Source organism: Protopterus annectens, chromosome 12.part0, assembly GCF_019279795.1.
Source record: "Protopterus annectens isolate FY-2018-M chromosome 12.part0, PAN1.0, whole genome shotgun sequence".
NCBI lineage: Eukaryota > Metazoa > Chordata > Ceratodontiformes > Protopteridae > Protopterus > Protopterus annectens.
The window spans coordinates 205,622,922-205,649,489 of NC_056746.1; the positions used below are offsets into that span (position 1 = coordinate 205,622,922).

Sequence of the window (26,568 nt, forward strand, 5' to 3'; positions counted from 1 at the left end):
TTAAATAAGGCACAAGTATTCTGTGGATCTGGCAAGTACTGGACTTTTAAAAAATAAAGGAAGGAGATATTACTGTTTATATCTGATAGGTATCAATTTCTCACATTCTCAGAATGCCTCTTTTCCAAAAGTAACTTCCCAGTGTTTATGAAGTCGGTACAGTGTCACAGAGGAAATATCTTTGGTGACTACTTGCTCCTGCAGTGGAAATATTCCTGTCAGGAAGATAAACATCTGTGGTGCGGTTACTAGCTGAGCCCTGAAAGAATTGCCTGAAGTCAAAAGTTCAGTATACAAGTTAATCAGAACTTCTTAAGAAATCCCTATAATTCTGTCTCACTCCCAATCAATGTAGCTGGATAAATGAAATATAACCACATGAAAAATCCAAAACAACAACAGACGGGCCTGTAATCAAATTAAAAGCAACTGCAAGGCAGATGCCCAACTCTAAATATTATAGATGAAAATTAGCAACCCATACTTTCCATTTTCCATCTCAGTAAAATGCAACTTCACTGAATGTGAATGAATTAAAACTTGAAACCATAATTAACTCTCCTGTTCTCTGGAATACCTTCAGGCTGCTGTCATTGTTTGCTACAACAAATCCCACATAACAGTCTGGCAGGAGCTGTATGCACTGTTGATATTTAAGTGTAATACATTCACCAACATCACGTAGTTTCAGCTCAGTAAAATTAACCTTTTGTCACTGTATGTTTTGTTATATACAAAGCAGGAGACAGCCATATTTTCCTGCCATTTTACTAAACCCTTTTCTTTTCCAATAACGTTATACTGATATGTCCCTCCCAAAATGAATCCCCAAGATGATCTCTGATAAACAGATGTAAAAGTACTGAACTTCTGCATACATCTATGGGACTGATCAACACTACCATTATGTTACATTGCATTACATAAACTAGCTTTAAGAAGATTGGCTAGTTGGCTCATGTTACAGCTAACCTAAAGACAGCTACCACCACTCCATTTCCTTCTCATCTGCCAATCACCCTATATGAGGGAAACTCAGCCACCACCTCTGTGAAAAAGTACTTTCTCATATCAAGGTTAAACTGACTTGTGTTGCTGTGGGGCTTCTCCACTTCTTCTTGATCCAGGTTTCCATCCAAGGATAATCACTTCACATCTTTCTGCTAGTGCTTTTCTCATCCCATACCTTGTATATCTCGCTTTATCCAGAGAAAATAATTTTCATAGTCCTATAGCATCTCCTTTGAATCATACCTTGCATTTTTCTCACCAGCCTAATCACTTTACTGTCCGTCTGCATGGGTGTCATGAAGTTTGCCACTTCTGTCTTAAGAAGTGTGAAGTTGGCTTTGGAGAAGTTTTTTTATGGTGGTTTCCCTAACTGGGGGTGGGGGCAGGATGTGGATGTCTAGGGTGATTAGCTTGTGGTCGGATCTGCCCAACAAGGAATTGACCTCTGGTGTGAAACACCAGTTTCCCATGTTGGTAATGACCAGGTCTAGGATATTGCTGCCCCTGCTGGGGGTGTGAATAAGTTGATCCAAGATGCTGGAATTTATGAATTCCAGAAAACGTTGAGCAAAAGAGTTGGTACATGAGTAGTTTTCCCAGTTAATGGTGGGGTAGTTGAAATCACCCATTATTAGGGTGTTGGGTTGTCCCCTAATAGTATCCCAATACCCCAGTGTATCAAGAAATGAGGAGTGAGAATCCTGGGGCATGGTGGGGGGGGGGGTCTGTAGCAAGCTACAATTTGGATTGCTGTCTTGCCCAGAGTTAGTTGCACTTGGATAATCTTGGATGCATTATGCTGTGCAACTAGCCTGGAGGTGTGGATATCCTTAATGAATATGGATGAATATGAATATGAATGGATGAATGAATATCCACCTTTAGTGCTTCATTTTGGGTTAGGTGGCTGAAAGGTGTGGTATGAATTATAGCCTGGTAACACAGCAGTGCTCTCTGGAGCTTTGAAGCAGGTCTCTGTCACTGCACAGATGTCGATGTTCTCCATTTTAAGAAGTGCCTCGAGTGAGTGCATTTTGAGGTTTAGACTTCTAGCATGATTTTACATTTTACCTTCTATCTTGCATCCTTTTCTTGAACATTCCATTGGTATAATTTGCATAGTTAATACTACAGCACTTTACATAATAAATTACTTTTACATACTTTTCACAGGCATGTATTTTATGACCTTAGGAAGAACACATCAGAAAAAGCTTCTCATTGAATCATTTCACCTTCCTAGTTAAAATAAACAAATAAGCCTATATACGTACTTTCATAAAAGTTGTACTACTTGTTGTGAATACTTATCTGCAATGACTACTTGATGTACAAGAAAAACTCTTTTGGGAAGTATAACCTTGGAAACAAAACCAATTTACAGATAAAATTTTCTTATGCCACTTAGGAATCCAACAGAGATCATGCAAGGTAACATCAAATGCAACAACAAGCAATCCATGGCAGGGTCACCTTTATATGTCACTTTGCTGTCACAAAATGTGACTTTTGCTAATACATCCTTTGCCTGGATCATGCATGAGAAAAGGTCCTTTTATGAGGAGTTCACCTAGTGGGTCAGCCATGAAATTAAACATATAGCATAAATTGGCATGATAGAAAAATAAGTAAACAGCTCAAAAATAAAATCATTAAATAAGGCACAAGTATTCTGTGGATCTGGCAAGTACTGGACTTTTAAAAAATAAAGGAAGGAGATATTACTGTTTATATCTGATAGGTATCAATGTCTCACATTCTCAGAATGCCTCTTTTCCACCAGTGTTTATGAAGTTGGTACAGTGTCACAGAGGAAATATCTTTGGTGACTACTTGCTCCTGCAGTGGAAATATTCCTGTCAGGAAGATAAACATCTGTGGTGCGGTTACTAGCTGAGCCCTGAAAGAATTGCCTGAAGTCAAAAGTTCAGTATACAAGTTAATCAGAACTTCTTAAGAAATCCCTATAATTCTGTCTCACTCCCAATCAATGTAGCTGGATAAATGAAATATAACCACATGAAAAATCCAAAACAACGGACGGGCCTGTAATCAAATTAAAAGCAACTGCAAGGCAGATGCCCAACTCTAAATATTTTAGATGAAAATTAGCAACCCATACTTTCCATTTTCCATCTCAGTAAAATGCAACTTCACTAAATGTGAATGAATTAAAAACTTGAAACCATAATTAACTCTCCTGTTCTCTGGAATACCTTCAGGCTGCTGTCATTGTTTGCTACAACAAATCCCACATAACAGTCTGGCAGGAGCTGTATGCTCTGTTGATATTTAAGTGTAATACATTCACCAACATCACGTAGTTTCAGCTCAGTAAAATTAACCTTTTGTCACTGTATGTTTTGTTATATACAAAGCAGGAGACAGCAATATTTTCCTGCCATTTTACTAAACCCTTTTCTTTTCCAATAACGTTATACTGATATGTCCCTCCCAAGATGATCTCTGAAAAACAGATGTAAAAGTACTTCTGCATACATCTATGGGACTGATCAACACTACCATTATGTTACATTGCATTACATAAACTAGCTTTAAGAAGATTGGCTAGTTGGCTCATGTTACAGCTAACCTAAAGACAGCTACCACTACTCCATTTCTTTCTCATCTGCCAATCACCCTATATGAGGGAAACTCAGCCACCACCCATTGTGAAAAAGTACTTTCTCATATTAAGGGTAAACTGACTGTTGCTGTGGGGCTTCCCCACTTCTTCTTGATCCAGGTTTCCATCCAAGGATAATCACTTCACATCTTTCTGCTAGTGCTTTTCTCATCCCATACCTTGCATATCTCGCTTTATCCAGAGAAAATAATTTTCATAGTCCTATAGCATCTCCTTTGAATCATACCTTGCATTTTTCTCACCAGCCTAATCACTTTACTATGTACCTTCTCCAGAATTGTGACACTCCCTTTCTCTTCTCCATACTTCACATTGTATTCAGTTAGATGGCCTAAGCAGTAATAGATGCAAATACAGTATTTATCTCTACCCCAGGATATGTAATTCAAAATCTGATTTTCTTTTGTTGATGCTCTTTCATGCGCAGCTTAACTATTTAAAATTTGCAGTATAAAAGCATCCCTTGTCCTTTCCTTGTTCTGGAATTTTTTAGCCTGGACCCTGTAACTGTGTGTTGTTCTTTTTTTTTTCTTCATGGAAGCAGTACCATTCGGTTCTTTGGACTGAAGCGAAACTTTTTAGACCATGTTTCCAGTCTCATGGGTTCATCTACATGCTTGCCCCTCTAAACCCTGTACTATTTCCTACCATTCCCAACTTTAGAGTCACTGGCAAAGAGATTATTCCAGTTGTCTATGAGTTATGTGATAGAGGCACGCATTTATTTACTTATTTATTTATTTTGTTGTCAGTCTGACAACATAATAAATAAATACTTAAATAAATGCATTCCTTGAATGTAAATAAGGAATGTGTTACACATCCGGTATGGCTGTCTCTGCCCGTACATAGATTACAGCTGCAGCGGCAAGGCTTTTCAGCCAGTTGCACGCAAAGTGCAGCTACCATTGGGTTCGGCGATCTAGCTCGCAAGGAATTGTCTTGCGGGCTACACGCCGGAACCCCATGAGTTTCTTATGGAAAAGGAAATGTTCTGTAACAATGAGATCAACATTCTAGATTTGATGATGGAATTGGTGTTATAAAATAATTTTGTGTACACTGATGGCCATTATTTTCTCCAGAAAAAAGGGGTGGCAATGGGGGCCGCTTGTGCCCCCATTTTCGCTAACATTGTCATGCTTAAATGTGTTGAATTCTTTTGGCCCTATACCACCTTGGAGTCTTTATCTCAGATTTTTGGAAGATATCATTATTTTTTGGAAAGCTACTGAAGTAGAATTACAAAATGTTATTGAACATCTTAATTATACTACTTGCTTTCTGAAATTTAGTGCTAAGTGGGACAAGAATGAAATCAATTATTTAGAAGTCAAATTTATAGAAAACCAACCTTTTCGAATTGCTACTTATATTATGAAAGTTGTCACCCACCCCACCAGAAGAAAGGTTTGGTAAAAGCTCAATTAATTTGGTTAACTAGGATGACTTCTGAGAATGATACTTTTTTTAGGGAAGCTGATAAACTTATAGAAATGTTTTCAGCTAGGGGGTATCCCAGTGCACTTATTGAGGAAGTGTATTTTGAGGTGTGGGATAAAAGAATTTGAGGTTTTTATCCCCCTCTATTAGGTAATTTTGGATCTAACATCCTTCTAAAGGACAAGGAGACTAAAGCTGGAGTTAGTAATTTGCCCCACATTTCCTTTATTACTACCTATACCCCGGAATGTGAAACAATTTTCAAAACTTTGAGAACATATTGGCATGTGCTTTCTGTTTATAAAGAATTACAAGGGGTTTATAAAAAGGGAGTAAAAATGGTTTACAGAAAAGGGAGATGTTTTAAAGATATATTAGAAACAGTAGGTCAAGATACTAAATGCGTCTCCAGAAGAAAGAAAGGTACACACAAATGTGGCTCTTGCAATTATTGTAGCTTTTTAATAGAACTTAATGAGGTCTTTCTAAATGGAAGGAGGATTTCTGTACATTTTTTTAACTATTGTAATACCAGGGACCTTGTTTATTTGGCTTTGTGTAAAAATTGCAATTGTTTTTATGTGGGAAAGACTCAGAGTAGGTTTAAGGAACAAATTTATGAACATTCCCTTGATATTAGAAAGGTTAATATGAATAATGCACTTGCAAAACATGTTTTTGAGAACAGTGATCATGTTTTTGGGTTTATTGCCATTGATCATGTTAACAGAGAGAGATCCGGGGGGGGGGGGGGGCTTGGAATGAAATTTTAGAGCTTAAAGAGTTGCAATGGCAAATTAGGCTCAATGCATGTGTTTTTCCTGGACTGAATGAAAACTTTTCTATTTCAAGTGTTTTAAAGTGGAGATCTTTTTATATTTAACATTTAATGTTTTTATTTTTATATATATTTATATGGTTTGTATATTGATTTGTATGCGTTTTCATTGGATGTTATTTCACATGTGACTTGTGGGAGGGATATTTAAACTGTTTGGTGACTAATTTCTTTTGTTCTGAGGAAGTCTTGTGGATCTGCTTTGACGAAATCGCTTAACCTGTGTTTGTGCAATAAATTGGTCTATTTTCCTGGAGCGACTGGTTTGCTTTGTTCCCTGTACTGGTTCTTAAAATTGTTGAATGGCCGATTCAACCAAGGGAAACACTTCCCTTGCCCAAATTAAAAAAAAAAAAACTTTACATCCGAAATCAAAAGGAAGGCTTCGCCCCCCACACCCCTACCTAAATATACAAACACTGAGATTGCTCCAAATTGGAGAAATGAGCATACTCCACATAATGGCCAAGGGAAGTGGGTTAAATCGGTCATTCAACAATTTACAGTTTTGATATTACAAGTTCGAGTTTATTTATTTGATTAAGTAAAGGTTCGATGTTGTGATACAGAACCGTCTAATGTACAGCTCTCAAATTATCACAATTCTTAACTCAACACTTCTGACCAAACTCAAATCAACCTACAACAAGGTAGCTAAAATTGCTGCCCAACAAACCTACATATCCCATCACTGTCTCTCTCTAAAACACCTAAACTGGCTTGACTTACCCGACCAGCTTCTTCTCTCTCAGCTCCAGATCATCCATTCTATCCTATACCAGCCTTCCTACATCCCAGCACTAGCCCCTCTCATCTCCCATTATTCTCCCTCCAGACCTCTCCAAAGCTCTAACCAAGACCTACTACAAATCTACAAACCCAAGTCTAAATTTGGTCACAACATGTACAGCTATCACCCCACTATTGCCTGGAATAGGCTTCCACTAGAAATCAGGACCCTTACACATCCTAAACAATTTAAGACAGCCACCAAAGAGCACTTTAAAAGTCACTGGTCCTGCCACTGCACTCTCCCTCCTTAACATCCCCTACTTCTCATACCTTAATCTACGTTCTGCCCTTAACTCACTCTTCTCACTAGCTCTCTCTAATCTTCCTTGACTACTCTTTCTTCTGTCTTCTAAAACCTATTAAGCAAATTACCTCAGAGAAACATTCTATTGTAATTGTCTTGCCTTCATGCAAATATATAATGATAAAACTGGGTTTTATACCCACTTACCCTCAGAAACTATATTCATCTTAATGACATATTTATTTTTATACATCTTGAAAGAGCTTTGCTATACTCCTGATTATTGACACTGTATAGCATTGTATTGCTACTTAATGCCTTGCAATAATCCTGTAACATTGCTGTTTAATGCTAATTTATAATAAAAATTGTATAATATGTTGGAGCTTTTCTCCTCGGGCCTCCGCTGAAAAGGGGCTCTTCAGCTCAGTCAGACAAGCCCGGTCAACAAATGTAAAATAAATAAATAAAATAAATAAGTAAAAGTTATTCCTTTTGAAATTGTCATAGTTAATTAATACCGGAACTTTACATGATCAATGAAGGTTTTCTATTCACTGATTTAGAAGATGACTTTTAGGTTTTTCCTTTTTTTTTTTTGACCTGATACTTGGACATGGTCATAGGGGTGCCAAATGAGGACCTTGCCCCAGGTGTCAAATGGTGAACTACACCTCTGCATATGATGCCTGCACCTAACTGTTCTTCAGCTCTCACAGCACCATATTCCCCATCTTGGTTGTTACCTCCTCGACTCTCCTTCTTTCTCTGCTCTGATTTCCCAAACTGGTTCATAGGTTTTTACTAAGCTAATGGCCAAAGACCACCATTAAAAAGCTCAGTGTCTCCTGTTTGCTTCTTTGTTGAATATTTGTGCAAAATATTTGCTTAAAATTCTGCTTTACCCTTTGCCAACTTATATTAATGACTTTCCCAAGTTTGTTTACAAACATGCAGTCCAGTCTTTACCTCTCTCGCTCATTCTTGATGTCTGCTAATTACCTTTTCTACAGTGTAAGAAACTTCTCTGTGTGGAAGATTTTCAGTCCACATATTTCTAGTTAATCACTGTATATTAATCAGATCAGACAACAGTAGTAGAAGTAACAAACTTAAACTCGTCTTAAGTCAAAACAAACCAAAACAAATAAAAAAATAATAGAAAATATATAATTGCACAGCATTACTAAGTATTCGAACATAATCTAAGCAAGGCAGGCAGTCTGTTTCCAGTCGAAAATCCTTTATTAAGTATACAGAATCTGTTAAGTCATATGACTCGCACAGAAGACATCAAGAATAACAGCAGTAGATATGAAGATGCATAAAGAATGCTCCCGCTGTATTATGAAAGGGACTGCCTACCTACAGTCATAATGTGTGACAACCAAAATCCTGACAATCGTAAAGCCTCCTACCTCACTGAAAGGCAGATCTGTGTATTGCCACCTCTAAATACAGGAAAAGGGAATTAATAGGTCATGTGGGGCAGGCAGGTTCGAGAGGTCAGTGGTGGATGGCAGGAAAGAGGAAGAAGAAATCAGATTCATTTTGGACACTAATAACTCACAACATGCTATGCTGTCTCTTCCGTTACTGCATATGTTGTGTTTTTTGGCTTTTCCCAGTTAGGGGTCGCCACAGCGGAACTCCGGTCCGCTAATGATTGGCAGTAGATTTTTACGTGCCGACTTGCAGGGCCTGACGCACAACCTTCAATGAAGGAACGCCCATTCACGCATGTCGCCACACAGAAGACGCTCTAACTGAGAATCAAACGGGACAACGTCTTACTGTGAGGTGACAAATGCTACCGCAGCACCCCCACCATAATCGCACAAAATGTATTTCACAGACAATACTGAATATGAAGGTAGCAAACTTTATAAAGCATTATGAAGTTAAGTCATTTTCACTAATTGTGATTTACTAACACTACTACACAGCATCTATCCATCTACAACCCTTTTCCTATTTTTGCATATGGGGTTAGAGTGTCACTAGACCAGTGACAATCATCTAGAGTGAAGGTTTACACCACCAGGTGGCTAGCCCCCACCATGGTCATAATCTCACATGCACCTCATATGCACAGTCACACCTATGGCTAATTTAGAGTGCCCAATCCACCTACTGCACCTCTTTGGAATGTGCGAGGAAAGTGGAGCACCTGGTGGAAAGCCACACAAACACTGGGAGGACATGCAGACTATGCATAGAAGGCACCCCTGCTGGGAATCAAACCAGGGAACCTCTTGGTGTGAGGCAACAATGCTATCCAATGTGCCATTATGCTGAGGTTGCATAAATATTGCAAATACGAACTAAGACAGCTTTTAGAAACAATGAGAGAAAATGTTCCCAGCACATCATACCAATTCAGATACCCTAATGTCGTGTTAAACATAAACAAGAAGCCCAGTTCAACTGTGAAAAGCTAACACTCGCATGCTGTAGCAGCTAACTTAAGGGAGGCATTGCTACACAGTTTTCACAAAGAAGGAATGAAAGAAATTAAAGTGTGAATAGTAATTAATATGAATGTTTATGTTAAAGAAATACTAAAAATATTTTATATTAATCAGTATTACTCATACTAGGTGTCTCAAATTTAAGTACTTTTTCTTCTCATACAAATATTGCTTTGTTAATACACTCTTACCATTCAATAACGTTAACCTGTTCCACCATCAGTGTGCATTCTCAATGACTTCTGCAAACAAGTTTACTCACCTATAGCACCACACTTTTGTCATACATGGCCCTCCAGTAGTTGAGATCAGAACTCTATGGCCATGGTCAGCACTGCCCATTGGCTTCTGTATTTCAAGCTGGTGTGGCCTTCCAATAGTTGGGATCAGTACTCTATGGGCATGGTCAGTATTGCCTATTGGCTTCTGTGTTTCATGCTGGTGAGACCAGGTCAGGTATTTCAGCATTTCTTGTCATAACTATCATTTTGTGTTCAAATCCAGCTTCCAACAGACCTTCAAATGTAGTTTCCCCCAGAGCTTCTGTTTTCTTTGCCCCTCTGTCTGGTTGTAGATAACATTCTACTCTAACATCTGAAGATTACATTTTCTATTACTATAACTTTTCTCTATATGTGCCATTATTTCTACTGCAAATATGTCATTATTTTCAGCCCTGCTTCAAGTGACCTGTGGATTCTAGTTATCCAATACTGGTAGATGGGTAGTTCTCAGCCTTCGGTTTCAAAATTACAGTTAATATCTATTTTAAGTATTGTTTTTTTCCTTCAGCAACTTTAACTGTATACATTCTCTCTTCTGGGAGTTGTATAATAATGTCATCACTTCTGTTGCTTTACCTAACCTTAAACATCGTGAATCTGTGTGATAGCATATCCCATAGTCCCTTCATCTGTAGTCCATGTTTGTGATATGGCTACAATATCCATATATCTGTCTATATGCAATGTAAGCCAGTGGCTTATTTTATTATCCAGGCTTTTTGGTCATTACACATCACTTGCCACTGTCCCTTCTCTTTTCCTGATTTGCTGTTCACAATCGTCGCCTAAACTCCAGTCTAGTTTAACAGGTCCACTATTTTAAAGTTCTTTCATATTTCCTTTTTCAGTACAAGTTTACTTTCTGTATTTGGATGCAGGTGATTCCTAGAACATAATTACTGATCATTCCATATCTCTACACTTCCCTACCCCCTTATCATGCTGAATTCTTGATCTCGACATAAACCATGAAAACTTTCACCGAAATATTTTTATTCCATCTTTCCTAACCTTAGCTGCACATGGAGCTCACACAGTAGTCCTCTAACTTGCCACTGTAAAATGTACCCATCTGCAAGCTATTTATTTATATTTTATTTATATTTGTTTTCTGGGGTAGATCACTGATCTCCGTGGACATTTTTCATACTCGGTCTGGGAGCAATGAGTTGGTTAAGTGACTTGCGATGAGTTGGGTAAGTGACTTGCGATGAGTTGGGTAAGTGACTTGCGATGAGTTGGGTAAGTGACTTGCAATGAGTTGGGTAAGTGACTTGCAATGAGTTGGGTAAGTGACTTGCGATGAGATGGGTAAGTGACTTGCGATGAGATGGGTAAGTGACTTGCGATGAGATGGGTAAGTGACTTGCGATGAGATGGGTAAGTGACTTGCGATGAGATGGTTAAGTGACTTGCGATGAGTCACACAGTTAGGCAATGGAGGCTGAGAGACTCAAACCTTGCACAGCTGGACCACAGGAAATGGCTCTAACAGCTCCTTAATCCTCTAAGCCAACTGCCAGACAAATGTTACTTCTCAAATGTCCATCTAGCAAATGTGCAACTATATTTATTTTACAATTGTTTACCAGGGTGTCCAACTGGGCTGGTAGCCCTTTTTCAGCGGAGGCCCGGGGAGAAAGTTCCATAGTACAATTTAACAAGCACATATTAGTTACACAATTAGTACAGTGTAATCTTAGTTACAGAGTAGAAACAATAATTCTCTATAGGATAACATGGTGCAAGGAAAGCCAGAAAAAAATGTGTGTAGAATAAACAGATATACAATAGATAGAAAAAAAAAAAATATATATATATATATATATATATATATATATATATATATATATATATATATATATATATTACATTGCATCAAAAACATTCATCACTTTCAGGTCATGGAGTTAATGAATGACATGATTCTGGAAACCCAGTAATGCATTAATTATTAACTACTAACCGAGTTATCTGGCAGTGTTAGGGTGTATATAATTTTATGCATTGCTTTCACCATCTCACACATTTACAGATTAGATGTTTGGCAACAAGCAAATATGTGCATTATGCAGCTATAAAACATTATCTGTCTGGCACTTTTAGGAAGATTGTTTGGGCCCAGATATGTCTTGTGCTCATCTCTCTTTCTAAAACTTACTGTGGAAGCACATTTCAGGTACTAAATCATCTCTTTCTAATATCCATAGCTGGCTAGAACCAGCTCAGATTTCTTAGACCGAATACAGATTTACAGGCAAGCCTTAATCCGTTCACTGCAGAACATTCCTTTGCTACCCATGGCTGCACATTTTTATTCTGAAAAGTATATGACATTTTCCCAGAAGAACCTTTCAAAAATGCCAGACTGCTGAGCTCCAATCACAGATTTATGAAACATACTGCAATGCATATGCATTTCCTTTTCTGTCCAAGCCACAAATAATATTGTCCACCAGTCAGAAACTGGAGTATTAGCCAACTTTATCAGACAGTCTGTATCATAATATTTAAAAATTCAAGGACAAGATAGGTTCTATGGTTGGTCCCTTTTCAAGGCCAGTTTGACATTCCCATAATCCACTGATCTTCTGCAAAATATAGTAATTCATAAATAAATAAATTTGTTGGCTGGGAATTCTACATATTCAGTAGAATCATGGGCAGAAAAGCTGCTCTATAAAAGTGATAATACTAGAAATTAAGTACTGAACCAGCAGTAATTAAAATCATATTAAAGTAACATACAATATATAGTGAAAAAAATACACATCAATAAAATTCTTCTTGACTGTGAATAAACTGGATGAGTCCTATAATATAATGTGAGCAAAACTAACCTACTAATAAAACTACTTGCATTGCTTTCACCAGTCACACATTTACATATGTTTGATCTGCACATTATACAGCTATAAATCATTACCTGTCTAGCACCTTTAGAAAGATTGTTTTGGCCCAAATATATTTTGTGCTCATCTCTATTTCTGAAACTTACTGTGGATAAACATTCCAGGTAGTAAATCATGTCCTTCTAATATTCACAGCTGACTAGAACAAGCTCAGATTTCTTAGACTGAATACAAAATTTACAAGGAAGTCTTAATCTGTTCACTGCAGAACATTCCTTTACTGTTCATGGCTGCACATCAACGTGAATTGAAGTGCACCGTAGGACTAGTTATCAGAGTGTGCCCAAATCAATGTATGCGTAATTCCAAAACTTACAATATAGAATGTATTTGCAAGAATAGAATGTCCAGATCAAGACCTAAATATTACCACGAAGACTAATGCAAAATGTTACATTGCATCTGGGAATGAATACTGCAACGGAGAACAACCCTGGGAAAACCTGAGCTTTGGATCACTTGTGCTAAGTGTTTGCCAGTTTCTCTCATTTCCTTTGCACATACACTCACCTGGCTCTTCCGTACTGGTGATCACCGCAGTAGGATGAACAGCAGGAATTTCTGTAAATAAAAATATATATTTACGGCACTTATTAGCAGTCTATAAACTTAGATCCTAGAAAGAAGCAAGAATTTCCATTACATTTTGTGTTCCCCTTTTTGTTTAGAGAATCTGTGAACACTAAAGCAAGTTTCAGAGTCACCATTTTACTGTAAAAATATGCAAGTCAAAGAAGTAGTTGATTTATCTGAAGATTTCTACGAGCACAGAACCAGTATTCTTCATACAATCATTTAATTTCACACAGCACTAGTGTATAATCCTAATAAATAAGAAACCTGCAACAGCTCACTACCTGCAGAGATAATGCAGAATCCATTCCATGCGGGCTAAACACTTGTGAACTAACATTTTGGCAGCATTTGAACAGTGGACGCATCTCTGAAGATGCTTCCTACCATAAGATGGTAGTGTTTACCTTCCCAGCTGGCTTCATACAGCAGGGAGAATATGAGAAACAACACTATCCAGTTCAGATCATTTATATGGGGTCAAGAGATCCCACTATCCCATCTCGTAGTATTGAGATCCCACTATCCCATCTCGTAGTATTGAGATCCCACTATCCCATCTCGTAGTATTGAGATCCCACTATCCCATCTCGTAGTATTTGATTCCCTTCCTGCAGCACTTTTCTTTCCTACTAACAGTATCGTAAAATACTTTTCTTTGCTACAACTGTTGTGTAAAGAGCCTACAATTCTTCCTTATACAATGCAACTGGAAAGTTGTTGTTTACTCAGTGTTGTGTTTAAAATAATTTTCTGATGAGTAATTTTTAACTCCACGAGATCCCACAATACCATTGGATGAATCATGTTTAGGTGACTGTATTTTTTTGCCTTCACATACCGGTCCCATTTCAGACTCATTATAAATACTGATGGCATAGTCAGGCTCTAAACTGTCAAGATTAGTGTCATGTTGTTTGACGCTCACTTATTTTATTGCATGCATACAGATCATGTTTTTTCATGGTTTGTCATCCTTTCCATAACTCCCCTTCTCACAATATGTTGTACTTCAAAGTTATAATTAACCCCACGTTCTTTTTTTATTATTTTTAATCATACAAATAAAATGCCTTACTCATTCTGTCCTCCTAATGTTAATGTGGCTTATTAAATCACACATTTATGCTTTCAGACTCACTTGCAGCTGCCGCATAACTTTATATATCTTAACACACTCCTGTATACCTTACAAAAGTTGCCTGTTCGAGGCCTAATATTTCTACTACTTCATAGAGAAGCATGACTCCTTCGCTTCCTACAAGTTGATTGGTTGATACACATAGTAATTCAATTCAAAAAAGCCAATTGCAGTCTCAGTGTCTCTTCACATATACATATATAGCAATTCAGAATAGTATATCCATTTTAGTAAAGTACAAAATTCTGAGACCACAGACTAACATGGAAAATATATAAACTACAGTAATCTGTACAGAAATTATTTAAGATTGACCACAAAAGTGATACAGAAAACTGTTATGGCGCTGATATTTTGACACTGTAGATATTGCATACTTCTAAGTCCATGTTTATGTAAAGGGTAAGGCAGCTCCTCGCCCACCCTCTAGGAGTACAGCTCCCCATAATCTCACTACTTAATCTCATTCCAGGTTTACATGCCCTCAAAAATAAATGCAATACTTGATTTCAAACAAACCCAGGTGTTGCAATGATTGCCAGAACCTTGTTTCATCAGTGAAAGAAACAAGTAATGGTTTTTAGAGGAGTCAAGGCCTGTACATACATTTTTGTATACAGTGTATTCTTCAGAACTGCATGTTAAGCTTGAATTCTATTTTTTTAATGTGTTAACATGGCATTAGCTACTTAACTGTGATTTTAGGTATTTTCAGTATCAGGATTTTGGTCTCATAATTGCTACTTCATTGAACACTGCTAAAGGAAGTCTATAATGCTCCCACTGTATATGCATCTGTGGAAGTACACTATCGCTGCTCCCATTGTATATGCATCTGTGGAAGTGCACTGTCACTGCTTCCATTGTATATGCATCTGTGGAAGTACACTATCGCTGCTCCCATTGTAAATGCATCTGTGGAACTACACTATCACTGCTCCCATTGTACATGCATCTGTGGAAGTACAGTATCACTGCTCCCATTGTACATGCATCTGTGGAAGTACACTATCAGGTTATTATTTCCCTCCCTTTACCATAAATATTTATAAATGACATTCAGTCACCTGTTTTTTTTTTCAGTCAACTGTGCTCAGATGCCCCACAGCTCATCATTATGGCTCTATCCAGGTATTTATAAAATGGGTTCTCTGTAAGTGTCAAGCAATGCCTACTGAGAGGTGAGCCATCTTACTAAATCATATAAATTTACAGAACTCAGCAGTTCTAGAAGACATTGCAAATTCTCAGTAGCCATGAACGTGAATGAATTTCACACAAAATTACCAGTATATGCAGATGTGGTTCCCTTTGGTTAACTACACCACTCCCTTTTTTTTCTGGACTATTTCACATCTCCTTTTAGGAGAGCAGACATTAGTCTTTCAGTACCCAAAAAGCTGTGGTATAGTGTTACCCAAGGTTTTCTCATTAACCCAAGACTTCATTAAAATCAGGACTTTACAGTTCTCTGTGATTTGAATCCCTTACAGTTTTTACAGTTTAAGCTGTCATGTTGTTTTAGTCTACACTAGTTTCATGCCTTCTTTTCACAGATAAGGGTCGTATAAAAATCTTATATGGTATGTTAAAATAACATAAAGTCTAACATAATAGATGAGGCAGAGCATTACCCATGTAAAACAGCCTTTAACACAACAGGACTTGTTTAGTGGTCACATTAACCTAGTTGTTCATGGCAGTTAATTAATAGGTGGCCCACCTAGTCTACTCACTATTTACTGCAGGGCTCTATGTACCTAACAGCTAGCCCACCCCCCCATCCTCATAGGAATGACTAGATGTCAGTTCCAGGTATTCTTAACGTTAAATTTCATACTGCTTTGTGAATGGTTTTACAATGTTCTTCCACGTTTTCTGTAAAGGAGTACTTCCTTGTATCTCACACTATAATCACACCAAATGCTCTTGTTCTCATGTCTTCCACTTTTTTTTCCTTAATCATAAATTACTTTTTCCGGTTTACACTTTACAATGATCAGTTCAAACTCATGAAATAAAGAAATGTAAATCATTTTAAGAACAAGTTTGAACTGGATATACCCTCTAAACCTTTGTCTTGCATCGTGACTTGTACATAAATAATAGTGCTTATTGTACTAGGGTGTTTCACCTACTGCAGTAATCTGGTATGGGATAACCATTTGAAATTTTGGGACCTGCTGGAGTAAGTCCCAAAAATGGATACTGAATGTCTAAAAAACAGATTTACATATATTAAGTGTAAGATGGCCACTTTGCAGAGGTATGCTGATCTTGGAGATAGTATATATAAGTTTTGGGGGATTGCCTCCCACATCAGGGGTGCAGGGAGATTTGCCCCTCCCCCCTGCAAAGGTGAAGTTTAAAGGAGAAGACAGATGTTTGAGATTCACTATTCTCCTGCAGTTTCAATCTTTTTTTTTCCTGCATGTCTGTACTTGCCATTTCAAGTGCCAGCATTTCAATAGGAAGCTGTACCAGGCATTAACCTTTAACATTCATACCTCATAATTATATAAATGAAAACTATAATAGCATAGGTGGATGCAGTCCTTATTTTGTCAACTATCTCACATCTTATTATATAACAAGCATGCTATCATTAAATCATAACTCTCAAAACAATCTCTTCTTCAGCCTTGCTCAGTCTACGAACTTACTGTTCCATATATTTTTACCTATTTTATTATGCACAATATATTTAAATGATCCTTTTAAATCCTTCCAGTCTCTCTGCTACTTCATTATGTGCTATACCATCCAGACCAAGTAAAATCACTCCCCCCCCTAGTCTGTTATTAATCTTATAATACCTCGTTGTGATACTTGACTAAGAATGGACTTCCTGTTCACCTTCTTACAAACTGTCACTTGGCTATCACAGTTGATCCAATGCCTGGCCTTTGCCAAATAAGATCTTGGGCTGAATTCATCCATCCAATCTCTGCCATCACTCCTGCATAATTATACAAGTCTGTCATATCCTTCTTTGTTAACTCTTGATTCAGATAGCATATTCTTTTTGATTATTATCGTGTTAGTGTAGTACAATCAAACTTCAGTAATCATATAACCACTTAAGAGTTTTCCCTTCTTCTTTACCTTTTCCCTCCTATATAATATTGACAGAACACATCACAGTCTCCTGAAGTTCCTTTGCCACTTTAATTTATTTAATTACAAATGTGTTACTGACCTTACATATAGAGTTTGTAATAAAATTAATGATGATAGAATGTGTCCATTTTCTCTAACAGTTTCAACAATTCTAAACAGAAAGAACTGATATTCCAGAGATGTTGTCAGCTTTTCCATAGGCTTCGGTCTTTTGTTATTCCAAACTGTATAATTTCTCAGAGTTGATTAATTTAAGATGACAGTTTAAGAACACATCCTTGTTTATTTTGAGACACATTCTTGCATTTAAAATATATTCTTGTGTAAACACTAAGTCAGGGATAAATAATCCCTGTCACCAGTGGCAACAACCTTTACTCAGGCACATTTGGCTAAGTAGCTAGGCACTCACTGGGGAGTATGTATCATTATAGTCTTACTTTCTACTTTTCTAACAGATTTTTTTTGGTAAATTTTAACAGATTTGTTGAATGCCGTTAATGACAAATATACAAATTGTATTAATGTAACTGTATGTGCTTATTCAGTGATTTGAGTATTATTTATTCTACAGTTTGTCTCTCATCACTTGGGATATATTACAAGAGTAGAAATCATAATTTTTGGCACTCTGCTCAAAAGGGTTGCCTTTCACTTCCCTAAGTGCTTATCATCACACAGTTTCTTACAATGTTATAATAAACATATTAACTTAACAATACACCATTAACATTCGCACAAATGCATTTAAGTTGAACCAGCTGTCTCTATCTAAACAGTAATATTTATAAACAATTCAAAACAGTACCGTCATATCAACAATTCTGCAATCCTAAAGCAAACTTGTTACATAACGGAGTTTAGTTTATATTCAATAGCTACAAAACGAGCTGCATAAAAGCAAGCACAACTAAAGACAAACTAATGAAAGCAAGTCCAAAAGTCCAAGGCAGTACACCTCGGACGTTTGGACTTGCTTTCATTAGTTTATATTCAGTAGCTACAATTTTTATAATCTAAATTTCCCTGTCTCTTACTCAAGAGGTTTCCTTCTAAAAGCATCAACAACTTGCATGCATTATATTATATGTGCAACAAACAAAGGAAAACGATTGAGTCACATTCCTGACTATATTTTAATAACATGATTATAATTATATCAATACTCTTGAAAACACGGAGTATGTTAATTATTGTTACTAATATACATTGTCAACATCAAAAATAAGTACTGTGTATTTTATTAGCTAAGAAGGAAACAAACATTCATATTAAACATTAGTGATACTTACATTCAGAGCCATGGAAGCTGTATTAACAGAATTTTGTATAGCTAGATAATATCTGTCACCTTAATTTAAAGAAAGGAGATGCACTGTTATAAGTTTTCAAATATGTCTTCAGTCTCTGTTTTTTTGACTCAGCTTTATTAAACTAAATAGACAATCTAAATTATCAAACCAACATAAGTGGTTTTACTTTACAAAGTTGATTGCCCAGTATTTGCAACATATTCACTAACAGCCCAATCTGAATATATTAGTTTCATAGCCCAATCTAAATATATTAGTTTCATTGCCCAGTAAACATTTTTTACACTTTTTTTTACAGCCATATCACTCAGTCTTTCAGAAAAGAGCAAATAATGTAGACAATGAGTACATTGAGTAAATAATGGTTCTTTTGTACCACCACTTACCACACTTTGAACATAAATATACTCTCCTTTTTTTTCATCTTGATCATAATGTTCCTCCCAATCTTGTTTCACAAGCTCATGAACGTGTCTACCAGCTCGATCATACTTTTCTGTTTGTAAAATGTACACCACAACATGATGTAAAATGTTTACATTGTATCTCTTTTTGTGACCAGTTTGTTTTAATGTTCCACTGTTGGTTGTATTTGTTTCATTTTTATTGCTATTGTTTGGAATGTAACATGGGCTGAACTGGCAATTACAACCAAAATGTAAATAAATAAAAATGCTAAACTAATCCATTTCATCAATTTTGACATCAGCGAAGTACAACAGTTCTTTTTTCACTTGTGAGAACCTGTATGGTCTATATGGCCCTGGGAAACAATACATTCAAGACCACAAAAAAAGTCCATTTATAATTTTATTCTCCTTTCTCCTCTCTCAGCTTTGTAATCTGTGATATTCAATGTATTGCAAATTCAGAAAAAAAAACATGATCTATTAATACTGGTCAACGTTCTATTATACAACTCTTTCTCAGATTCCACAGTTGCCTCAGAATTTGTTTCTTCTCATAGCATGACAAAATCTGTGTAAGAATTATTAGTTTACCATGTGTTCAATCAGCCAAAGGTAATTACAACCAATATGCCCTTTCACCTCCTAGTGACTTCTTAGTAAATCCAGCCTAGAGTGTCACCTTTGTTTTAACAATGTCCAAGTATTCTGCCCTTCCCTGCACTGAGGTCAGGCACTCCACATAAATTTAAATTCTTTCAATGAACCTTATCTTCCAAGGTTAATAAAGATCAAGATATAGTAATTACCCAACTATTTCTACTGCTTTGTCACATATATCATGCACTTTTTTTATTCTTTATTAGTAACATGACATCATATTGGTCATATGGAAAATCAAATCAACATTGCACGCTTTTTGACATATCCAACAAGCAAACCTGATAAAATCACTCATGTAAAGCAAGATGCATTTAATGTTTTAGCATTGCCTTCATATTGAATGGCACCTTCACTTTATCAGTGACCTTTTCAGATCTGGCAGTGGGGGCTCATGATAACCTCTTTCCATTTCTTCTTCTCAGCACATACACTCTTCCTTTTTTCCTCCTTTCTCTACAACATAATTAGGGTCCTTCCACACATTAGTACTATCAAATTTATTTTGAATGAATAACTTTTCATTTCAACAAAATATTCCAGTGTAATCTTGCAACACAGAGCAATATAAAAGAGATATCTAACAATATTAAGCACTGTAATTTCTCTTGTATGTATTCCTTTTTAAAATATGGTGGCCATTTTGACTTAAAGGATTCTTTTAACTATGTAAGAGTTGTATCTCCCTTACACGTTTCCACAATCTGCATATTTTCTACAAAATTATGGATGCCATTTTTCTACTCTACAATGAACCATTTCTACCCTTCTTGTGTCATCTATGTCCTTACATTGATATAGTTTCCAGACTGGAGTCTAATATTCAGGCTGGGTATCATAAACTGTATCTGTGCATTTAAGGTAAGAACATTGCATCTGAAGGCCCAGTTTCAGCTATGACCTCTAATCTGCCTGGGTTATTACAATAATGATAACTGCACTCTATATTCAAGATGATGTCTTAATAAGTGCTTTTATTAATTTATTTACTTTAACACATTGCATCCAGAGGTCTGTTTTCAGCTATGACCTGTTATAATGTATAAAACTGGAAAAAGTACACTATTTTAATCTTGCAGTGTAGAAATATATTAAGCACTGTAGTTAATCTCATATGTACTGCCCCATTTGACTTCAAGGATTCTTTTAACATGCTTAAGAGTTTCATTCCCCTTAAATATATATACAAACACATTCATCCACAAGATATATAACTGGGACAAATGACTACAGTGCAAAGTATCAAAAATCACAGCATAAATGTACTTTTAAATAACAAAATAAAGAAAAATAAAAGCATAAAATCATTAATTTCTTTCCAGACATTACATAATTCCTTATACATTTTTGTATCTGCTGACTTAACTTCATCTCGTCATCTCCGACAGCCCCATGTGTTTTTCTTTTGCTGCTACTACTCTTTTCTTTAGATGTTCACTCTTTTTCTGGTTTTTTTTCCCATGAATAGCATCTTGCATTTTTTTTTTTTTTTTTTGTACTGAATTTAAACCGCCATGTGAGTATGCCTTAAGTACCTGCCACATGAAGTGTACCCAATATGGCCCACTGGAAGGAGATCCTATGGCAGACATAGGAAATGTTGATGAGATTTTATCTTTTTACTTTCCAAAGGCTCTCATAAACTGATCTAGAGACTATTACTAGGGATATGATCTGGCCTGCCCCACATGCTGCCAACAGTGACCCCCTCTAAGACATGTTGTTTGGAAAATGGACAGGAGCTTTAGACCATGCTGATGATCTTGCATGATCTCCTTGTTACCTTTACTGTACTTTCTGTGATGGCCTCTCTTTACCCTGAGCCAGCAATCAAGGAACCTCAATCCTCACCACTGACACTAGTGAGAAACGGTCACTAAGAACAGGAATGAACTTGCACAGTATTTTAAATGTAGCTCTGTGCATCAAGCACAATTTGCCCCAAAAGCACACAGGGAACCTGCTCCTGGGGCTGGACTCTCTGTCTCTCCAGATCTCAATCAAGACTCACTTCAGAGCACTGTGTACCAGTTCAAAGTAGCTGACACAACCACACCTGGGTATTTGATTTTCACACACACACACACACACACACACACACACACACACACACACACACACACACACACACAGACACACACACACACACACACACACACACACTCTCTCTCTCCTGGAAAAGGTTGGTACAGATTTACTATCTTTACCCCTTCTGCCCAAACTATAAGGTAACCTCAGTGCCACTAGTCAACCACTACTAGGATCTTACAAGGGTATCCAATTATACTGAGTAAAATCAATAATAACATAAATGGTAGAGTGTAACCAAAGCAGCCAGGCTTTTCGGAGTGGCCAAGGAGTTACTAAAATAAGCACAAGTGCTCTCAAGATTTTAAAAGTATTCTATAAAAGACCAGCTACAATAAAACTCAATTATCGAACAAAATGAACCCAAAATCCAAAAAAAACTGGTACAGGACTGTAAATTACGGCACAGCTCGAACTGAGGAGTTACTTTATTATAAAAAATAATATAAAACAGGTTAAGCGCTTTCATCTGTCATAATACAGACTTCATCAGAACCATAGTAACAAAATAATCCATGGTTTTTATACTTCATTAGGCGCCAAAAAAAAATACACTCAATCACATTTAAAGACATACTCCATTTGTTAAAAAATACATATGAAATTAATACTGAGAATAAAAACATAATTTCTACTGCTATCAAATAAATAAATGACTAGTCTAAAATAAGAAATGGTTTTATACTAATATGTTCATTAATACCAGGGGAACTAGTGGCATCCGTTAACATCTGCCATTTACTTTCATTTGAGGCTAATAAGGCTTTCCAGTTCCCCCCTTGTACTAAACTGTCCACTTGATCAATAATTGAGAACTTAAAATTATGGAAGTCTCCTTTAACACTAATATGTTTGTATAAAGCATTGTTTTTATCTTGAACCCGAATCTTGTATAAATGCTCGTATATACGTTCATTTAAGTGTCTCTCAGTTTTTCCAATATAAAATGTAGGGCAGGCACAGCAAGTCGCAAGATAAACTACTTGTTTGGTATTACAATTGCCTGCCCTGCATCTAACAATTGTTCCATTGATGTCTTCTAATTTAATGTACGCCATTTCATTGATAGCTCTACATTGTTTACAAGAGCCACATTTCCTAGTTCCTGTATACCTCTTTTTTGAATTATTAGTTGCTTGTTCAAGTAACTTTTTAATATTGGGTGCTGTTTTATATACAAAATTTGGATGACTACCTAATACCATAATAATATTTTCCTATATTACAGCTACAATAAAAGGTATAAAAATATTTAATAATAAATAATAAAATAGAAAACATGAGGATACTAAATATCTAAGTGCAATAAACAGAGTTTCAATCATAGGAGAAATAAAAATAAAGTTGCACAGATTCAAACATATCCAGAAAAACACTGCTTAACTGATCTCATTGTATTTCCTTGGCTGTCTAAAGAATAACTGCTCCCTAACTTAATTAATACAGCAAGGCAACATTAGATGCTGAGATGCTTACTTCCATGAGGCAAGGTGATGAGCTTCTAACTAAAACTATACTTGAGTGAAATGAAATTAACTCAACTAACTGTCATAACTGCCATACATTTTTATATCAGTATCCAAAGAAAACAAAACAAGCTGTTGTGCGAGTTCCATCCTCTCAGTGCTCGTTATAGAATGACCTCACATTTGATCACCTGACCCTGGTAGAATACACATTCAGAGCTTTGCCAAGATCTGTTGCAATATTTGGAAATTATAGAACAATTTCAAAAACCTTTACTCTTCCCTTCAAGAATTCTTTGTTTAAACATAAATATTTAATCAATTATAATAACACTCTTGATACATTTTAATACAGGCATTTGTACAAATCAGTGTGATAGTCAAATGACAAAATTATTTACAGAACCCCAGCTAACTATGCTGGCATATGTTACACATGCACTGCCCTATTCTCCCTGCTATAGATGGCAATACCTCACATTGTCACATCTTCTCATGTATCAACCCTTTCTCAACTTAAAACCTGAAACTTTGTAACAATGCCTGACTACATCTGTCAAATTATCCAGTTTATTACCCAGTATTCACCATTTGCTATAATTTATTTTTTGCCTCTTACATGACTTTCCTATATAATGTCAGACCGTGAACATGATACGCTGTTGTACTTACCTGTTTAAATCTTGTGCACTTTGCATTTTTTTATTGTACTATTACCTTTAGTTGATGTATTTTGCATTTGTTTCCTTAGTCATGGCTGAAAACTGTCCTATTTACAGAGCCAGTCTACTCACATGGTAACCTCCAGGTGCAAAAAAACTTGAAATAACAGTGTCATCAAAAACAGCAAAGTTTTCCTTCTAGAATATTTGGAAGTTTGCTTATATGGCACTGAAAATGTCCAGCCAGAGTACTGACCACTTCACTTGTTTTCAATTTAGGAAATTCTGTTCAGTATAAACCTTTGTGATCTAGTGTCCAGCCATGCTAATCCTTTACTAAAACTACCTAGGGACCTCTCCAGGTCTGTCCAATGTGTCACATACAGTGATCTTAATCAACAAAGTGTCAACAAAGCAAAATACAATAAATAATGTAATGTTTCCTTTGTATGGTTTTGTCATTTCTAAATACTTACTGATGCATGGAGCCACTGGAGAGCGGCTCTGTTGGTAACCTTTAGCACAGCGGTTACAAGTGAGACCTGTGACACCATCTTTACAAGGGCACTGTCCTGTTGTCTGGTTACAGGTTTTACCAGCCGCACCCACTGGGTGGCAGTCACAAGCTACAAGAAGAGAAAAAAAAGCACATTAATCAAGATACCTACAACAGTTAACTGCCAAGCATCTGCTAGCTTTTTCTTTAAAAAAAATCCTAAATTCCAAGTAGACAGTAAAATAAAAAATGTAAAATATTATATTCTGGCAAATTATGTGCATCTTTCATGATCCATTTTGGTTGAATTAAATGTATTCCCAAAAAATGCAGGATTAGGTAATGTCCGCAAAATGATGCAATCTATAATAATGCATAATTATGATCATTTTTAGCATTACATTTTTCTAAGGATTTAGACAAACATATCAAGACATTATGAAATTGTAGCAATGATTTAGAAATATACTCCTGCTACTGCATGAGGAAATAGGTTAGGTAATCACTATTCCCAGCATTATGAACTTGATTTAGAAACTCTTAATTAACCTGCATCTGTATGAAACCACAGAATTAAAGGATCTTTGGAAGTGAATTTCTTATAGTTTAAAGGAAAACTCCACCTTAGAACTCAAAAAAAATTATATTTTTTTACAATTTTAATGTGATTCTTTCAAAATGGCGGATGATGGGGCCTGCCTTGGTAACGTGAGCTTGTTTTCACCAGTATCCGTTAGCGTTTTTTTTTTTTTTTTTTGAGGGAAAATCCCTTGACATTTCCTAACAGATTTCCATGAGTTCCATTAAAACTATAGTGAATCTTAATACTATTTATAAATATGTGCCATAGGTACACTATTTTATTAGAATCCCAGTCAGCGGTTTTTACTGTTGAAATACAAAAGATTGAAAATACAAGGCCAAAGTGGGCGCCATAGTCGAAAACATATCTGACACAGATATCCTTCAGAAGGGCCTCACAGAAATGGATAACTGGTGCCAGAGCCGTGGCCTAAAGTTAAACGCCAAGAAATGCATAGTCATACCCTTCGGGAAAAACAAGGTTACCCCTAGCTACCATATAGGTGGCAATCCACTGAGCACAGAAGAAGTCATCAGGGATCTGGGGACCCAGGTTGACAGTAGCCTTTCGTTTGACACTCATGTTGCTAAAGTAGTTAGGAAAACCTTCTACATTGCCCACCTGATCATGAAGGGATTCACATCTAGATCAAGAGAGGTCATCGTCCCCCTGTACTCATCACTCATTAGACCTATGATTGAGTACAATGCCCCATTCAGAATGTATCTGACCCGACACCTGCAGCAGCTGGAAAGGCCCCAAAAGTTCCTCACCAAAAGGATAAAGGGTCTCAAAAATATGTCTTATGCTGCCCGACTGAAAGAACTCCAGCTCTATTCAGTCTCATACCGCTTGCTCAGAGGTGACCTGTGCCTGACATATAAGGCCATGTCAAACCCAGATTTGATGAATATGCTTCACCTCAAAAAATCTAGATCCCTCAGAACCACAAGGGCGGGAGACTTAAACCTTGACATGGTTATAAATAGAACGTGCTGGAGGGACAAATTCATCACCCGGTACATGTGAGGCAGAGCACCTCGCTGGCCTTGTTCAAGAGGAATCTTGACCAATGGATGGGAGATCGCAGATATACCCCAGGGATTACTTCAGTGTCACTGCTTGACAGAGGCACAGCAAAATAATAGGCATAGTTTTATTCAAACTAAAGGGGTGGTGAAAGCCACATAACTATGGGCTAGGCTTATAAATGCCCTTGGGCAGATAGCCTAGTATGAACCTATGAACCAAAGCTTTTATAACACTGAAGCAAGAGAGACTTAAAAAGGTAACCATCAGATCAATGCAAAAAATAGAAAAATGTAGCTACTACTGTATATAATACTGCGGACAAGGAAAGGGCCCCAAAGTGCAGTATGTGGAATTTTGCCACCAACACCCTCTAGTTTATATTCTA

The 26,568-nt window shown here is 36.6% G+C and overlaps 1 protein-coding gene across 2 annotated transcripts in view; it reads right to left on the minus strand.

The window, feature by feature from the left end:
• Positions 1 to 26,568, minus strand: part of LOC122816450 (netrin-3-like) — a 668,831-nt gene that overhangs the window by 112,894 nt on the left and 529,369 nt on the right. For both annotated transcript variants that reach the window (XM_044089255.1, XM_044089257.1), the window contains exons 4-5: positions 24,549 to 24,698; positions 13,153 to 13,203 (exon numbers count right to left, since the gene is read on the minus strand). In XM_044089255.1, the coding sequence (XP_043945190.1) occupies positions 13,153 to 13,203; positions 24,549 to 24,698 (201 nt within the window). The remainder of the gene's footprint in view (positions 1 to 13,152; positions 13,204 to 24,548; positions 24,699 to 26,568) is intronic.